The sequence below is a fragment of the Chlorocebus sabaeus genome, chromosome 8 (genome assembly GCF_047675955.1).
Source record: "Chlorocebus sabaeus isolate Y175 chromosome 8, mChlSab1.0.hap1, whole genome shotgun sequence".
NCBI classification, from domain to species: domain Eukaryota; kingdom Metazoa; phylum Chordata; class Mammalia; order Primates; family Cercopithecidae; genus Chlorocebus; species Chlorocebus sabaeus.
The window spans coordinates 727,077-743,510 of record NC_132911.1 but is presented as its reverse complement, the minus strand read 5'-3'; the positions used below and the strand labels follow the sequence as shown (position 1 = coordinate 743,510).

Below are 16,434 nucleotides of genomic sequence, written 5' to 3'. Positions count from 1 at the left end.
ACACTCAGCTCCACCAGGCCCTGCAGAAGCCACAACCTGTGACGAAGACAATGAGTCACTCTTGGTGTGTGGCACAGCGTGATGTGGCGGTGGGTACTTAGTCATGGTCAGTCCGCGATCCAGAGCTGTGGAGCTTATTTTAGGTTGGGTGAAAATCAATTTAAGTTTCCAGATATGTCTTGGGACAACAGAAGATACCCAAAGAAGCAGGGAAAAAAAAAATAAAAAACAAAAACCCACAGCCTAAGACAGAAGATACCCAAAGAAGAAAAAAAAAAAAAAAAAAAAAAAAACCCGCCTGAGAAATACTTTCTTCATTCAAGGCCTGGGGAGTCAGGAATACAGGAAAGACATTTTCAATTTTATATTATAATTAAATAATATGAACTCTACTGGGAGAAGAAAAGCAGCCCATCGCGTTGGTATTAAGCCTTAATATCATTTTTGCCACCTTGACGCCTATCGCTATAAAAAGTTATTTTCTGTTCCCCTTACAAAACCACCCAAATAATATCTGTGTAATTTTGAGCAAGTTGGGTTTTGCTCACTTTTGAGCATTAACTAGAATAAGGAGCTTCACCAAGAAAGGCCCCTGAAAAGCATGGTGGAGGCCTGACATGACGGCTCAGGTCTGTAATTCCAGCTCTTTGGGAGGCCAAGGCAGGAGGCTCACTAGAGGAGGCCAGGAGTTCAAGACTAGTCTCAGCAGCATAGTGAGATCCTGTCTCTACAAATAATAATAACAATTAGCCGGTCATGATGCTGCATTCCTGTCTTCCCTGCTACTCAGAAGGCTGAGGCAGGAGGATCACTTGAGCCCAGGAGTTTGAGGCTGCAGTGAGCTGTCACGGCACCACTACACTCCAGCCTGGGTGACAGAGCCAGACATAAGTACTCTTCGTGGTCTAAGGGAGAGTACAATATTTGGAATTAGGATCTGTTTTGCTCCTACCACAATCGCGTATGCACCTCACTCCCTTACCTAAGTTATTTTTCTTTGTGAGTCTTTCTCCCCACTTCCAAAATGAGGGCATGCCTCTCTTGGGACCATGTATCTAGGCTTGGAGATAAGAATTGTAAAGCTCCTAGTATACAAAATATTTTCAACAAATGGTAGCTATGGTCATTTTAATATATTGAATTGTACCATAATTTCACATCTGACAGATAATTCCCCTGAAATTGATACTTGAATGTGAATGTGTTCTCTGACCTCCAGCTACAGGCAATAGTCTTCTATGTCAGGGAAAATCAAGTACTAATATAGAATCAAAATAAAATGGCAAAAAGAATGGGGGCACAACAGATAAATTCTCGAGGAATAACTTACTTACTTTAAGGATCTGTAAATCTGTGGCAGCTAAGACCAGGCCCTCTAAGCACATCTGGAGGTGAACTTCCTCAAAAGAAATGGGTCCAAATGCTCCAACAGGTTCAAGATCATACCTGGGAAGGGTAAAGCTCTTTACAGAGTCCACAAAAAAATCGTGACTTCGGCTCTGCCAGGGAAAGAAAACCCAGGCGACCCGCCATGGCGGGCTTCCCCAGGGACAGCCCAGGTGTGACCCACGTGGGCTTGAGGCCACCGTATTTGATGCCATCTGCAGAGCTGAGAGCAGCTGTCTCCCATTAACCCGAGGCTGTACCAACCAAGCCACGTTCCCACATAATACTGGTTTCCAAAGTACCTTTTTCCCCAGAAGAGAAGAGGCGTGCACTTACTAACCTCCAATATGTGTAACTCCTCCCAGGTGGCAAAACCAGGGCAACAGAGAACACGGAGATTCTGCCAATGTATCCTAATTTCACGTACCTGTACACAAACTCCCAAGCATTTTAGCAAGCTTTTGGACATGGAGCTCAAAAGAATGACCCATAAATACTTTCCAATACATACAGCATCTTAATGTGTTTTTCTTTCTTTTTTATTTTTTGTAGACACAGAGTCTCACTATGTGGTCCAGGCTGCTCTGGAACTCCTGGGCTCAAGCGACCCTCCTGCCTCAGCCTCCGAAAGCACTCGCATGACAAGCATGAACCACTGTGCAGGACCCACAGCACTTAAATTCCAAAATCACCTTGAAACCCTGACCTTCCACCTGCCCTGGTGGCTTCCAGAGGTCAGTTCCTCTTCCCGTGCCGAAGGTTTCTTGTCTTTCGCGGCACAGGTAAGGTCACTGCAGGTGCTCCCTCTGCTTCTGAAGGCCTTTGACTGAGAAGCCACTCTGGGTCCTATTAGGACCCCAAGGCGGCTCCATTCGTACTCGCACATCTCCCGGCCGGTTTAAGTCACGCTGGCCAGGCTATTTCCACTTCACTCTCCTAATTTCTCCAATCCCATCCTCTGCTGCATCACCTTTTCTTTCTCTGAGAACCCAACCCTGCAGGAGGAACGCTGATGCTGGGGTCCTTTAACTAGAAAGCTAACGCCAGAGCACTTCCCCGGGCGCTGGGGGGCGGGCTGCGGGGCGGGGCCTGGCGCTGCCACCGGGGTGTCCCGCGGGGGCGGGGGCGCTGGGCCTAGGGAGGCTGCGCTGCTGGCTCGGGGAGCGCGCAGCGTACGGATGTCAGGGCCAGGGCGCATGGAGACGACGGGCCGGGCATCACGTAGGCGCTCGCGGCGGGCGGGGCGGCGCTGACAGCGCCCCAACATGCAGCACCCGTGCCGCCCCGAGCGCTCAAGGGCGAAGGGAAGGTCACCGGGACCGAGGGCGGGGGCCCATTCCCGCTCCATCCTTGTGCAGTGCGCGGTCCCGAAACGGGAGGAAATCCGCCATCCGCGCCTTTCCACGCATCTGCGGCAGGAGGAACCGGGAAAATAAAAATCAAAACCCAGCTCCGGGCGCGTCGCGTCTCCAGCCCGCGCTATCACTAAGGCTCCCAGGTGGCGTTCGCCTAGGAAGCGCCGATCTACCCGCCAGGGGCTGCGCGGCCTGGGGCGCTCCACCGTCCGGGCACCGGCGCCCTCACGTGCACCCGGGGCCTGGGGCGCGCAGTCTCCACCACCTCCGGCTCTTCAATGTTAAATGTCCTCCTGGCGCGCCCGCGTCGTGGACCCAGACTCGGGTCCCTCCTGGAGAGCCGCTTCCACATTGCAGGGCAGGGGAAACCCAGAGCCCGCGCCGCGGCACCGCTGACGTCCCGGAGTCCCCGCTTCCTGGTCCTTCTCGTCCGCGGAGGTCTGCGGGGAGGGCCTGGGACCCATTTTAGTTTTCGGTTTTCTCACGAGCCGAAAGGCAACAGCACATGCGAGGGCAGGAAACCCATTTTTAAAATCTCCCAGCGGAAACGCGAGGGGCTGCCGGACCGCCTCGGAGACGCCAGGCGGGAACCCAGAGCACTCCCTCCGCGTCCCGCATTGCAGCAGCCGGGACCCCGCCCACGCCGCGCGGGGCACGAGGCAACAGGAGGCGCGCGGGGACCCGGCCGTTTCTTCCTCGACATGCTGGGGGGCGGCGTGGGGCGGAGTTGAAGGGCGGGGGGCCACTTAGGAAGTGATCGCGCTGTACCCACGCTTCGGAGGGGAAGCCCGGCCGGGTCCTACAGCTCAGAGGCAGAACGACTCCCGAGGGTCCTCCAGGCGACCCCCTCTGTCAGGCTCAATTTAAAACATAAACCAGAGGGGGTGGAAAGCTCACTATCTTCTGGATGGAGGTTCCTACCGCCATGTCCCTTCCTCCTCCGCACCACCCGGCAAGGACCCGGGGGCTGCCTTGCTGGCTCATGCCGCCCCGCAGGTACCCCTGCCGCTCCCGGGCACGGGCTTCTCCCCAGTTCTCCCCATCGCTTCCCCGCTCTTCTCTCTGGTTCTTCCCATCGCTTCTCCACCTTTCCCCGCGTCCTCCCATCGCTTCCCCCCTCTTCTGCCCCATCCCCCAAATCCCCTTCGCCTTGTTCTCCTCGGCTTCGTCCGTCCCTCCCTCGCCGCGCAAGGGGGGCGCGCACCTTGAGCATCCTCGCCTCTGGTCAGCACGCCGACTGCCTTGCCGGCCCCGGAGAGGTGCTCCAGGAACTTCCGCAAGGAGCCCTTAGGGGCCTGGGAGTCGTCAGTGTCCATGGCGAGGAGGTCGAGAGGAGCCGCTAGTCCCGGTGCGCAGTAGGCAATGTGGACCCTGCCCGCGCGCGCGGGTGTCGGAACTGCTGCCCCGCCCGCGCCCCCGCCCCGCCCCAGGGCCAATGGGCGGTGACGGGCGGGGCCCGAGCGCACGGGAGGGGCTGCGGGAGCGGGGGCGTGGCTAGGTGCAGGGAAAGGGGCAGGTGCGGGCGGGGGGCGGGAGTGGGCAGGAGCACCTACGCCGGGGTCGTCCTAGGTGGGGGCCGCGCTAGCGGTGAGGTGTGCCGCAGACGTGGGGATAGCGCCACAGGTAGGCGGGGTCCCTGCGGGTGGGGCCGCGTCTCTGGTGCTCAAGACTCGCGGATGGGCTGGAAGGCTCTGGTTGGGGACTTCAGAGATGCCCGGAGCGCCACAGGTGGGGGCAGGGGCAGCGTCCGGGGGAGGGGAGACCACAGCGGGGCGGGGGTCACATCGTTTGCGGGGCGCGCCAGGGTGGGGCGGGATAGAACGCGGGGAGCATCTCCCAGGCCGGGTGAGGGAGACCTTGAGTGGGCGCGAACGTCTGGGCGGGGGGAAGCCCTGCACTTGCAGGGAGCGCCGATGGCGGGGCGGGGTGGAATTGGGGCGTGGAGACCCCACCTGGATGCGGAAGTTCGCAGCAGGCCCGGCCGCTCCGGCTGTTGTTGGCGCAGAGCCCCGCTGCGCGCACAGCTTCTAGTTGCCGGCAGGATTCCTCCTGGGGCTGCGCTGGGAGCCTCCGGGCGCGGCTTCCTCGACCTTCGCCCCCAGGTATTCTCTGTAGTCTGAGGTCGGGAAGGACGAACGGAGAGTAGATCCTCCAGGTGGTGGGAAAAACTGAGCGCGGCGGGCTTAGCTATGACGAAGCTGCGATTTCCCGGGCCCACGGGGGCTGTGGCGTCCACTCGGTTCCTGCTAATCCCACTGTATTATAAGGTGGGGAGAGTCAGCTTGCATAGTGAAACCAAAGAGAGCTGCGAGATGGAGAGTGAGAGTGAGAAACCAAGAGAGTGAGACACACACACACACACAAACACACAGAGAGAGAGAGGGAAAGAGAGGGAGAGTGAGAGAGACAGAGAGAGAGAGACAGAAAAAGTCAGAGAAGCAGAGACACAGAGAGACATAGAAAGATAGAGAAAGATGAGGGGAAGAGAGAAACAGAGACACACAGAGTCTTAAAAAGAGACACAGAGAGACAGAGCAACCAGGAGAGAGACACAGAGAGGGAGAAACAGAGACAATTTAAACCAAAAGAGAAAAACAGACCAGAAAAGAAAAACAACTAGTAGAGCTCGGAACTGCGAAGGTGGCATCATTCCGTTAGTCTCGGGTTTTGCTTCCTGGGTTTGTGACATGGTCAGAGTCCTTGTCTTTGATTTCCTAACACAAGTTGTTAAAGTTGGAAGTGAGTGTGAAATTGAGTTAGTCTAGCTTTATTCTTTCACGGATGAGAAGTGAATTATCTTCAGCAAGGTGGGTGCAGGCGTGGTCCCCGGGGGTCACTGTGGTGAACAGGCCGCCCTTGTGGGCAGCCAAGTTCGTCATCACTGGGACAGAGCCCAGGACACTTCCCTGGCTGGCCAGCCTTTTCCTAGAACCCCACACATTGCAAAGGATGGAGTCCAGATCTATACCATAAAGAAACGAGGGTGGTTACAGAAAGCACCACGATCTCAGCTGAGTGGCTCTGAGCACCCCAACGTTGGGACACCTCAGTACAGGTTGGGGCAGCTCAGGCTGTGCCCAGCAGGGAGGCCGGCCCGATCAAGCTGCGGTCTCCACCCTGAGAGTGTGGGCTCCTTCCCCCAGCGCGGGTTAAAGCATGGTGTGTCCACCTGTGCAGTGGCTGGTCCCAGTGGCCCTGGAGGGCTGAAACCCTGGGTCCCGCCACTGGTTCAGGGCATCCGTTTCCCCTTCCTGCAGTTCCTGTGTCTGCGTGTCCAGGGGGCTCCGATCCCTGTCTTAGGACCATGGCTGAGGGGACAAGTTCACCCGCTTTGGAGCTGGCCCGGATCTTGGTTCTGTGGATCCTCGCTGTGTGGCTCTGGAACAGTTCTGTCCTCAGGAGATGGATCCTCACAGCCGCCTCTTGGGGCCGTGAGGAGAATTAATAGGACGACCCCCGGGTAGCTGCTCAAAGCCCTGTGTGGGGCCAGCCCTGTGTCTCCACCAGTTCCTTTGCTCTGTGCTCCCCCCCACTGTCACATCGCCAGCCTTTATTTCCTTTTCCTTGGACCCAGACAGCGAATGCTCCGCTGGTCTTGGCAGCCCCTTCTCTAGTCTGTCCTCAAATCACTTCCTGACGGACAGCCCTGACTAGCCATCAACGTGACCAAAACCCCACAAAATAGAACCCAACTTTCCTATTAAGCTGTACAGAGCTGTCCCAGCCCCACTTCCCACAGGCTGGCCTCATTCGCCATGGGATCCATGGTTCTCACCTGGGGCTGGGGGTGCCCCTGGCATCTGGTGGGGAGTGTCAGGGATGTCCCTCCAGGCCCAGTACAGTCCCCCAGCTGGTGGCCGGCAGACAGCAGCACCCAACCTGATGTCCCTGTGGCTTCTGGTTCCCCGAGGCTGGCTGTGCTTTGCTGCCTCTACATGCTCTCAGACGGGTGCCCTCTCTCCACCTTCACTGGTTAGCAGTGTTCCATCCATTAGCGCTCAAAGCACTGCCTCCCGGCAATGCAGCCCCTTCTCCTGGCCTGCCGTCTGCCTATGCCCCGCGGTCTGTACCGTGTCCTCACGGACCGATCAGAGCGAGGCTCCCAGGGATGGAGAGGTTTCTGCTTGTGTCTGCTTGTGTCTCTGTCCCGCCTTCTCTGGACCTGGCACCGTGGCCTTTGCCGACAGAGGTCTTGGGTTGATTGTCAGTGAAGCAGACAATCTATATGGCTCTAAATGGCTGTGAACATGCTTGATTGGGTTATTTTTTAAATAATTGTATATGTAAACATTTGAGTGTGACACAGGTGGATTTTTGGGCTAATGGTCTTGTTCTTCAGGGAGTAACCACAGGCCCATCCACAAGGACCATTTCCAGCTAATTTATGGAACGCTGTTCTACCTGGTTAATTTTCAACGTTATCTCAGCCTGAGAGGTAGGTCAGCATGTGACGAAGTTCACTGGTTTGAATCCTAATCTGCTCCTTAGGAGCTGCACCTTCCACGCCTTCGTTTCTTCCTTGGTTAGGTAGGGAAGGTATGAGCTACCTCAGAGTTGTGAGTGAGGCCTGCATCGAGTGACCGCATTGAAGTGACAAGGACTGCACCCGGAGTGTTGATATTTAAAGACCTTTAAACATCGCGATGCCGCATTTTGGTACCCAGGTAAAACAGCAAAGTTATTTCAGATGCAGACACAGACCCTCGGTGAGGTGGGGGGCTGATGGCAGGAGGTGGACCACCGACCCTGTAACGAGGGCGTGGTCTGTTCGAGGCTGAACGAAGTGCACATCATTGCATGTACCACGGAGGTCCCTCTCGTGAAGTCCTGGAAGGGTCCATGTGGCTGAGCCGTGTGGTCTGTCCATGACGTCCGGCAGGAGCAGAGCTTTCGGGTGCAGCCTTGCTCTTGTGCGCACAGCCCTCAACGGTCTCAAAAGTCTGAGGCTTAAAGCAGGCTTGGGGTTTCCTTACACCTCCTGGACATCTAATTTGCCTGGCAAACATGTTTTTCTTGGGTGTAAAGGTGAAGGAGCGGGTGATTCTGGTGAAAGTGTACTAATTACTGCACTTCTGGGTCAGTGGCGCTGGGTTGAAGACACTATCTGCCCTGGATGGACATCTCTGGGGTGGTGAGAACCGGTGGCTGGATGTCGCGGGGTTGCCAAGAAGATGCCAATTTTTTCCTTTTTCCTCAGTAACAACACCCTACTTTGTTTAGGGAAGCAGTGCACCCAGCTGAAAATCCAATTTTCTTGCACGGCAGAGCGGCTGGTGACACAGGTCCAGATGCTGGGATGCTGATGGGGGGTCCTGGAGTGGGAGGTGTCAGGAGGCTTTCCTGACCCACAGCAGCCCTGGGCCCTTGTCTGGCCTTCTTGCCTGGGGCATGACACCAGGAAGGAAAGCAGCTTCGGGGGCCCGAGGGCCAGAAGGCAGAGTCCTGGCATGTGAGGCAGGCCTGGGCCAGGCTCCTCGGAGGATGTCACAGACCTGCTGCCCATGCAAGGACCACCCACCTCTGAGCCCCATGCAGATTTTCCTCCGTAGCCAAGTGAAATCCTGGTACGGCGAGTGAGGCAGTCAGAGGCACCTTTTGTGGAAGGAGGACAAAGCTGGAGAGAAAGAGGTTTTTCTAAAGGCACAAGGCGCTGATTCTGCGTTAGGGATAATTCCTAGGAGTGTGGTTGCTGGTGGGTGGAAAACTGTAGCCAGAGAATAAGTGGGAGTGGCACTTGCTGGTATTTAACTGATTCGTTCACGAATGGTCCGAACAGTTCCAGAGAAAAGAACATTTCGGACACAGAAGTTTTCACCCTGCCTGACAATCAGCCTGACCGTGGGCTGTTCCATCCTTCCTGGGCGACACTGAGAGGGTCTCAGGCCCTTCCGACCCTGTGCTGGCATTTCCCCAGGGTGTGTGCCCCATCCCGAATAGGCTGGAATGCCTCTGGGTGCAGCTGAGCCTCTTGAAAAGGGAAGAGACATGTGATGTGCTCTGGCTGAACAGGAAAATGAGGGAGGACAGGGAGAGGGGCCTGGAGGTGAGGAGGATGGTGAGCAACACTGGGGACAGAGGACGTAGGGTAACACCAGGGACAGGGGGATGGAGGGTAACGCCGGGGACAGGGGATGGAGGGTAACGCCGGGGACAGGGGATGGAGGGTAACACCACTTCTCCAGGTGCCTTTGGGGGATGCTGCCGCCTCTGGCACCCCAGAGTGAAGTCAACAGGATTCTGTCCCGAGGAGCCCCACAGCCTGGCAGCTGGGATTGTCGCAGTATGAACCACTGTTCACTAGCTCTGCACCCTGGGACAGGCTCCCTGGTGTTTCCACCCTGGTTTCCCATCTGGACAGTGGGACCCTGAGTGTCCCCGTCCCAGCTGCGCCCAGAGCCCTGGACTCCAGCGTGTCGTCGGCACTCATTAGCGTTTCTCTTGTTGTGGTCCGTGGACGAAGTGGCTCTCTCTTTGTGTGTTCACAGCCCTCCTGCTCACTTTACCTTCTGGGAACACTTTTTACATAGCTTCGTATGTGGGGAGGACTCGAGTGATGAATCGAATGTTTCATCAGGTGCAGTTCTTCTGTTTCCCAGTTTTGACACAACATTTGGTGAAATTTCCAGGGACTCCTGTGGTTAGCCTCGCGGTTTCACTCTGTCACTTTCTAATGCAGTATTCTTTGGGAGTCTTTTCAATTAAGCGCCATCATTTAAAAATAAGTTTTATAATATGCAGTTTCAGGTTAATTCTTTACCTTTGGGTCTCAGGCAGTAGCTACCTACCTGTGAGTAGTCACAAAGGTTCACGCAGTTTTCTCTAGGCGTCCCTGGCTCGTAGCTCAGCAGGTCCCTTCAGATGAGTCAGCCAGCTGTGTACCTGCATGTTCAGGATACTTGTCAGGGGCCTTCCTCAGAGCAAGACCGACGCTTACCTCATCCTTGGGACTTTGGAGCCCGCCCTGGAGAGACTCCAGCCACGTCCTAAGGGGCCGTCCAGGTCCCACAGGCTGGGGGGAGTGACTTCTGAGCCACTCCAGACCACACTTTGTGTTCCTACACCCCACAAAGTCACTTAAAGTGCCGTGTTCTGGTGCTGTGTGCCTCACCAGTGTGCCACACAAGCCTGCACCGGGATCTGAGCGGGCGCTGCCTTCCTCAGGCTATGCTTAAGTTTTGGGGCAACTGGAGCACTCGTGGCTGTGATTCTCGCCACTGTATGGGCTTCCCTAGAGGGTCTCACCTGCAGCCTGAGGACCACATCGGCAGCCACCGAGGAGCCGCCAGGTGCGGCCTTGGTCCCACTCAGTCCTTCTTGACTTTGGTGAGAGAGGAGACAGCAAAACTTCAGCTGGGAGCCCCAGGCCTTCTCTGCTTGGGGCCCTGGGACTGACATAGCACAGATCCTGCCATCCACGTGCTGGGGGCCCCGCTGTGCGGCTCCCTCCTCTGGTTAGGGGCTGCACCCTTGGGCTGGGCACCTCCTGGTTCTCACACTCAGGGGCCCAGGGAGGGTGGTGGATGAAGAGAGAAGGAGAAGGGTGGCAGTTTGAGCCCAATTGTGTTGGCTTCGTCTTCCGCCTCTTGTCCCTAAGTACATTGGCAAAGTTTTCCAGATGAAAACTCAGAAGGGATTTTTAATGACTGGAATCTGTGAATTCCATGGAAGCCAAGTCTGTCCACCTCTTTCACCCGCCTCATTTCTCCCCGTTGGGGCTGATTTTGGCAGCGTTCATAGGGGCAGGGACGGAAGGGGTGGGGGTCAGCCGTTGGCCCTGTGACCCTCCCCTCCTCCTCTCAGCGCCACAGCATTTCGGTGTCATCCCCTTCCGTGCACGCGTCCTCATGAAAACCAGGTGCGGCTGGAGGGAGATGCCTGTGCCCACTCCCGTGACCTTCCCGGCCAGCCTGGCTGCAGCGGCCTCTCGGCAGGCATCTTTCTGGTGCTGCCTCCGTGCCCCTCCCATCACCTGACGCTCGTGTTCCTGAATCTTCACGCGTGTGCTCTGTGCAGCCACCTCACGGGTTCCCTGGGAACGGAGACAGTGTCTCATGCCGGTCAGAATGCTCTTCTCTGTCCACTGAATAGTCCAACACAGAATCATTCCTCTGTGATTATTTATGCTTTGTTATGTAGAACTGGAATAAAGAAAAAGTGAATTTAGACATTACAGCCATCAGGTTGAAGCTTAGTAATTGCATTAGGGAATTAAATGGAAGCATTTGAGCTTCTCGAGTTCTAATTCCACATCTTCGTATCCCCATCACCCCATACCCAGTGTCTAACACAGCTCTTGGTCTAGGAGTTTCTTGATAAATGCTTACTGAATTGAACTGTACTGAGCTTAACATTCCCACCCAGAGTTAGAAGCCAGTCCCTGAACAAATTGCATTTAGAATATGAGTTTGACGTTACTGTGGTAAGGGGTATCCTACACGTCATAATTCCTAGTCAATGTCGGGTATTTAGTCAAATAGACTCAAGTATAGAGAAGCATAGGCCCATCTGGCAAAAGGGCAAGGCATGGTGCTTTAGGTCCAGGTCCCCAATATCAACTATGAAAATAAAACGTCAACTCCAATGACAGCCCTGTCCTAAGCTGGTCACTGTTTACGCTAACAATTATAAACAGCTCGAACTTGCTGTCCTGAGAGGCAACGTACCCTCCATTCTCTCTGCAGTGTAGCTGCCTTGGTGGATGGAACATGCCCCTCCTCCCTCCCTCTCCCTATCCCTCCCTCCCCCCTCCTCTCTCCCTCCCTCTCCCCTCCTCTCTCCCTCCTTCCCCTCTCCTTCTTCCTATCTTCTCTCACCTTTCTCCCCCCACCTTCTCTCCTGGACAAGGGGTAGAAGAGAGGAGACCTCCGGAATCTTCTGCTTCATCCAAGCAGCTTGGGGGCAGCATCAACAGCTGCAATTTGGCTGCCCCAGCAGGTGCCTCAGGGCAGCCTTTCTGATGGGAATCCTGGAATCGTGTCTTTCCTTAATGTGTCCTAAAGGCTGGAGGACATGAAGTGAAACAATGCTCCATGCTCAGTCCTGTGATTTTGTGTAATTATTGGACTTACTTTGAAATTAAACTAAATGATACCCAAGGTAGAGCATGAAAAAAAAAAAGAAAAAACAGGCTATGGTGTTTGAAAAACAAACAAAACCGTTTGGTTTGTTGGTTTGTTCTTAGACCTTCACAGGCTCCTAGGTCACACGTTTCAGTTTCTTAGCAAGTGACATTCTCTGCAGAAGCTGTGTCAGTCTCTTGTTTGATGATGTCAGCCACAGCAGAAAGAAGCACTCCGTAGGCCCCGTGCTCAGCACCTTGGCGTGAGCTCCTGCCATCTTTCATTCATGCTCATCACAGCTCTGTGCAGTGGGCATCCTCCTGATCCCTGTGGGAGGATGGGGGATGGAGGCGGAAGGGTGAGTGATGGCAGGATCACATGAGGGGTCTCTCCCGAGGTAGGGAGGGGAACCGGCCCAGGACCTTAGTGCCCATCAAATCCTTCCTCCTCCTCCTCTGCCTCTCTGTGACTGTTTGACTCAGGCTGCAGGGACGGACATGAGTATGTGCAGAGCCTGTGTGCACCCCTGGGAATGTGTGCTCATATTGGCAGGGAGGGATGTGAGGTTGTACAGAGCGTGTGTACACACCTCGGGGTATATGCTGTTGTTGGCATGGACAGATGTGAGCGTGTACAGAGCGTGTGTGCACACCTCGGGGTGTGTGCTGGTGTTGATAGGGACAGATGTGTACAGAGCGTGTGTGCACACCTGGGGGTGTGTGCTTATGTTGCTTTGTAACCGGCAAATATGTGGTCCGTTGCGTCGGGCGGCCCTGCGCCCATGCTGAGTCCGTCAGTGGCTCTCGGGTTGGGGTCTCCATCTGCCCAGACAGCACTCGAGTGGCTTGAGGTTTTAGATTCTTCCTCTACGGATACTTGGGCCTCCTCAGGACCAAACATCAGAACCAGCCAACTGCAAACTACAAGAACGTTCAAATGCATCTTCAGTAGGAAAAACAAAAGCAATTGGAAAAATTTTCCAACGTGACCCCGTGGTTAAGCCGTTAGATACTCCAGCCAACAGATTGAGTCACTTTAAAATTCACACCAATTAAAATGGTTGTGAGAGTTGCAGACCTTTACCGCTAAACCTTGAAATAATTGAAGCATTCTGCTCCACTTGCTTACAAACTAGGGTTGGGGATACCTTTCAGTCCAAAGTAGCAACCTTCTAAATCCAGCTTAGATGCGAGGCTCCCACTGACACAGGAAGAGACAGTGGCCCTTGATTATTCTCCTGTGTTCAGATACTGTGTCATTTCCTTTTTTTTTTTTTTTTTTTTGTATACTGATCATCACTTCTGCTTTTCCAATTCAAACTAAAGGGAGTTTAGTTCTGTTTTGGAGAAGCTGTGGTTAGTGGTTTCTTTTCATGGTTTGCTTAATCTCTTAAGTCTGGTGCTTACATTACCCAAATAGACTTTTCTTTAGTACCACAGTGCCATAACCAGGGCTTCTCCCTCCATATCTGCTCCCCAGGAGGCTCCCTAGGAATGGGAGCTGGAGATCCAGCCCCTCTCCATGTGCCGTTTTCTTTGAGTCCAAGGCAGGTTTGGCTCAGAGAAGAAAAGAGGCCTCCGGGTTAGCTGCCTCTGACTGCTTGCTTGTGAAATGTTTAATGATAAGGCGACTTCAAAACTAATTTACACATTGATAGTTGTAGCTTGAAGTATCACCACAGTCATAAGAACAAGAAACACTCCCATAAAGTAGATAAGCAGAAAAAAAGCCATAGAAGTTTAATAAAGCACAAATGGTGTTGTAAGAATGTACAGTGGGAAATGCTCTCAGTCCAGCCAGATCCAGCTGTGACGTCAGTCCAGCCAGATCCAGCTGTGACGTCAGTCCAGCTGTGGTGTCCTCCTGTAAAAACATTCAGCCACATGTGGCCCTGATTGCAATCACTAGTCTGAATTTTGATCCAGAATGTTCTTGGGGGCCGATGCTGGGACTGTTCCAGCATTTGAGTCTGATTGGGCGTCACGGTGGTGATGTGCTTATCGCAGACAGCTGGGCTGAGTGGTGGCCACCCGTGCACTTGCCACGTGCAGCCGTTATTCTGGTGATGGGGTTGCATGCGGTGCGGCTTGTCCACCTGGGCTATTAAAGTACAGGGAACCCAACCGCGGGCGGGTGCCTCCCGACATGGGAGCTGTCTTTTTTATCCAGGGCCCTCTGGCGCTGCAGACCCCTGCCGCCAGTCTGAGCTCACAAGGAGGTACCGGAGGGCTCTGCTGGGGCATGGAGGTCCCTGAGCAGGTGGTCACTTATTGCTTGTGGAGTGGTCCATGGCCTGTGAGTTTATTCTCGGGGTTTGTGTGGGCGAGGTTAACCAGTTCACAGCTGGGCACTTACCCCTTACACAGGTGACACTAGTTAAAGTGGAATCTATATTAGCTCACACAGGCGTGTCTGAGGAACTGGGAGGGTGGGGAGGTTTGGCCCTAGCACTAGAGCCTGGGCTCCTGACATTCTGCGTCTTCCTGTTGGGGGTCCGTCAGGGCCGCTGTGAGTCCTGAAGACAGTAGGTGCCATATGGACCAGGGGATGCAGAAGCCTCTAGAGGCTGTGGGGGGCAAGGAGACGGTAGCTTACCCAGAGCCAGCCCTGCCGACGCTTCGACGTTAGATGGTGGGAACTGTTTTGGACTCCAGCTTCCAGAAATGTGAGAAAATAAGTCAGTGTTTAGGGTGCTAAATTTGGGGTGATTTAGTGGAGAAATAGAAAACTAGCCCACAAAGGTGCACGCATTGAAATGTGCTCTCTCCAGGTGTTCACAGTGGTGTGAAGGGGATGGCATCAGCGTTCTGGGAACTGTGCAGTTTCACTGAAGGAAGGGGGTTCGCCACTCCTTTCCTCATGTAACTGAAGGTATGTATGGCTGCCACACTGCCCGGGAGACAGGGACTGGAATTCTGACTTTATTTCTTATGGGAACTAAGCCACAGTCAGAACACAGTGAGGGCTGAAATGAGCTTCCTACAGCCTGAACTGGGAAGAGGAATCGCAAGTAGCTTGTTTTTTTCTACACAGATCTGTCCTTTCAGGTTTTAAGTTCTGGAAAAAGGGAGAAGCCAGGCACACCTCAGCGAGGGACAGTGTTTCTGGAGGTGGCACGGCTTCAGCCTTAATGTGGCCGTGTGGTTGGGAGGCTCAGAAACTGCCCTCCAAGGGCACTCATCTGTTCCTTATTGCAGTAATACTTCGTTTACAGAAATCCACAGAAATTACAGTGCGGGAGGCCGCTGGTCTGGGTGGGTTTGTGTGGACCGAGGTCACGGGCTGTTGTCCCAAGTGCTTATCCTGATCTGGCAGAGGCTCTGTTTCCAAATAATTATTCTTCAGTTTCAGAGCCTATACCTGAGTGATAGTCTTTTAACTTTGTTGCATAAAAGTAAAGTATGTCTTGAGGGTCTAAAAACCTATTTAGTAGTCATGGCTTTAAACTCATACATGGGGCTTTGGGATGGAGTGAAAACCACCGTCACTTGCGTGGACGCTGCGTGGTATTTTTAGCGTGGTGGCCTGCTCATGCCTTGAGCTCCATCTGCAGTGTGAGCAACAGCTGTGCATTTGAGAAATGTAGGCAGGTCTGCTTGCTCCTCCAGGGGCCTGCGGGCATCCGGGTGAGGGGCCTGGGATGAGGCCACATCAGTGGGAAGGAGCTTGATTGTGTCAGCAGATATGTCTGCTTCTACAGGCCTGAAAGCCAGCCAGAACCCAGTTTTCCTTTGGTCATCTAATGCCAAAAAAAAAAAACCGTTTCTTGGAGATTCTTGTAATTTATATTAATGAACCATTTGACCATAAATAAAATGTTATAAATGCATGAGGCTTTACAATTTGGCAGATGTGTAACTCACATGTCGTTATATCAAACTGTTGAAGGTATTTGTTTCACTTGAAGGCTTTTAGCATTTTATGCGCAAACCAAATGCCAGTAGCATTTTGAAGGAGTATTTTGGAATTTTAAACACAGTGGGACAGTGCTGGGTCTCTGGGATGCTGGTGAGGTGGACGTGACCTCAAGCTCTTGGAGCTTGCAAGCAGGATTCCTAAATTGTCACACCTGCAGTGCTGGAAGTCAAAGTGGGTTTCTGTAAATGAGGTATTAGTGCAATAAGGAACAGATAAGTGCCCTTGGAGGGCAGTTTCTGAGCCTCCCAGACACCCCAGGAGGAAGCGGGGTGGGAGGCAGTTACCCACCAGAACATGGACGGTGGATCGTGTTTGCTGGTGGCCCTGCTTGACAGGCCATTACGTGCAATAAGAAACAGGTGAGTGCCCTTGAGAGGTTTCTCAGCCCCCTTCAGAACCGCAAGTGGAAGACGCTCCAAGGTGGGGGGTGGGGGTTCGGTTATCCACAGGAGCCTGGTTGGTGGAGCTGGGTTTGCTGGTGGTCCTGCGTGGCAGGTCATTACGTGCAATAAGGTACAGGTGACTGCCCTTGAGGGCGGTTTCTCAGTCTGCTTCGGAACTGCAAGTGGAAGACGCCCCAAAGTGAGGGGAGGCTGGTGGTCGGTTATCCAGTGGGGCCGGGTTTTCTGGTAGCCGCTGCATGGCAGGTCACTGCGTGGAGCGATGGGAGGTGAGTGGAGTGGGAATAGAGGATGCACCCTCCACAGCTACTGCTG

At 54.0% G+C, this 16,434-nt stretch overlaps 1 protein-coding gene across 3 annotated transcripts; it reads right to left on the bottom strand.

Annotated features, from left to right (window-relative positions):
• Nucleotides 1-1,903: 1,903 nt before the first annotated feature.
• LOC119622935 (uncharacterized) lies at nucleotides 1,904-5,343 on the bottom strand. 3 transcript variants are annotated; one of them, XM_073017883.1, is made up of 4 exons: nucleotides 4,694-5,341; nucleotides 3,946-4,112; nucleotides 2,915-3,194; nucleotides 1,904-2,795 (listed from the first exon to the last, which is right to left on the bottom strand). In XM_073017883.1, the coding sequence occupies exons 2-4, from the start codon at nucleotides 4,055-4,057 to the stop codon at nucleotides 2,315-2,317; spliced, it is 873 nt and encodes a 290-aa protein (XP_072873984.1). In that variant the 5' UTR covers nucleotides 4,058-4,112; nucleotides 4,694-5,341; the 3' UTR covers nucleotides 1,904-2,314. The 3 variants fall into 3 exon arrangements, with proteins under 3 accessions (XP_072873984.1, XP_072873985.1, XP_072873983.1); XM_073017884.1 differs by having other exon boundaries at nucleotides 2,971-3,181; nucleotides 3,946-5,343; XM_073017882.1 differs by having other exon boundaries at nucleotides 3,946-5,341.
• Nucleotides 5,344-16,434: the final 11,091 nt, after the last annotated feature.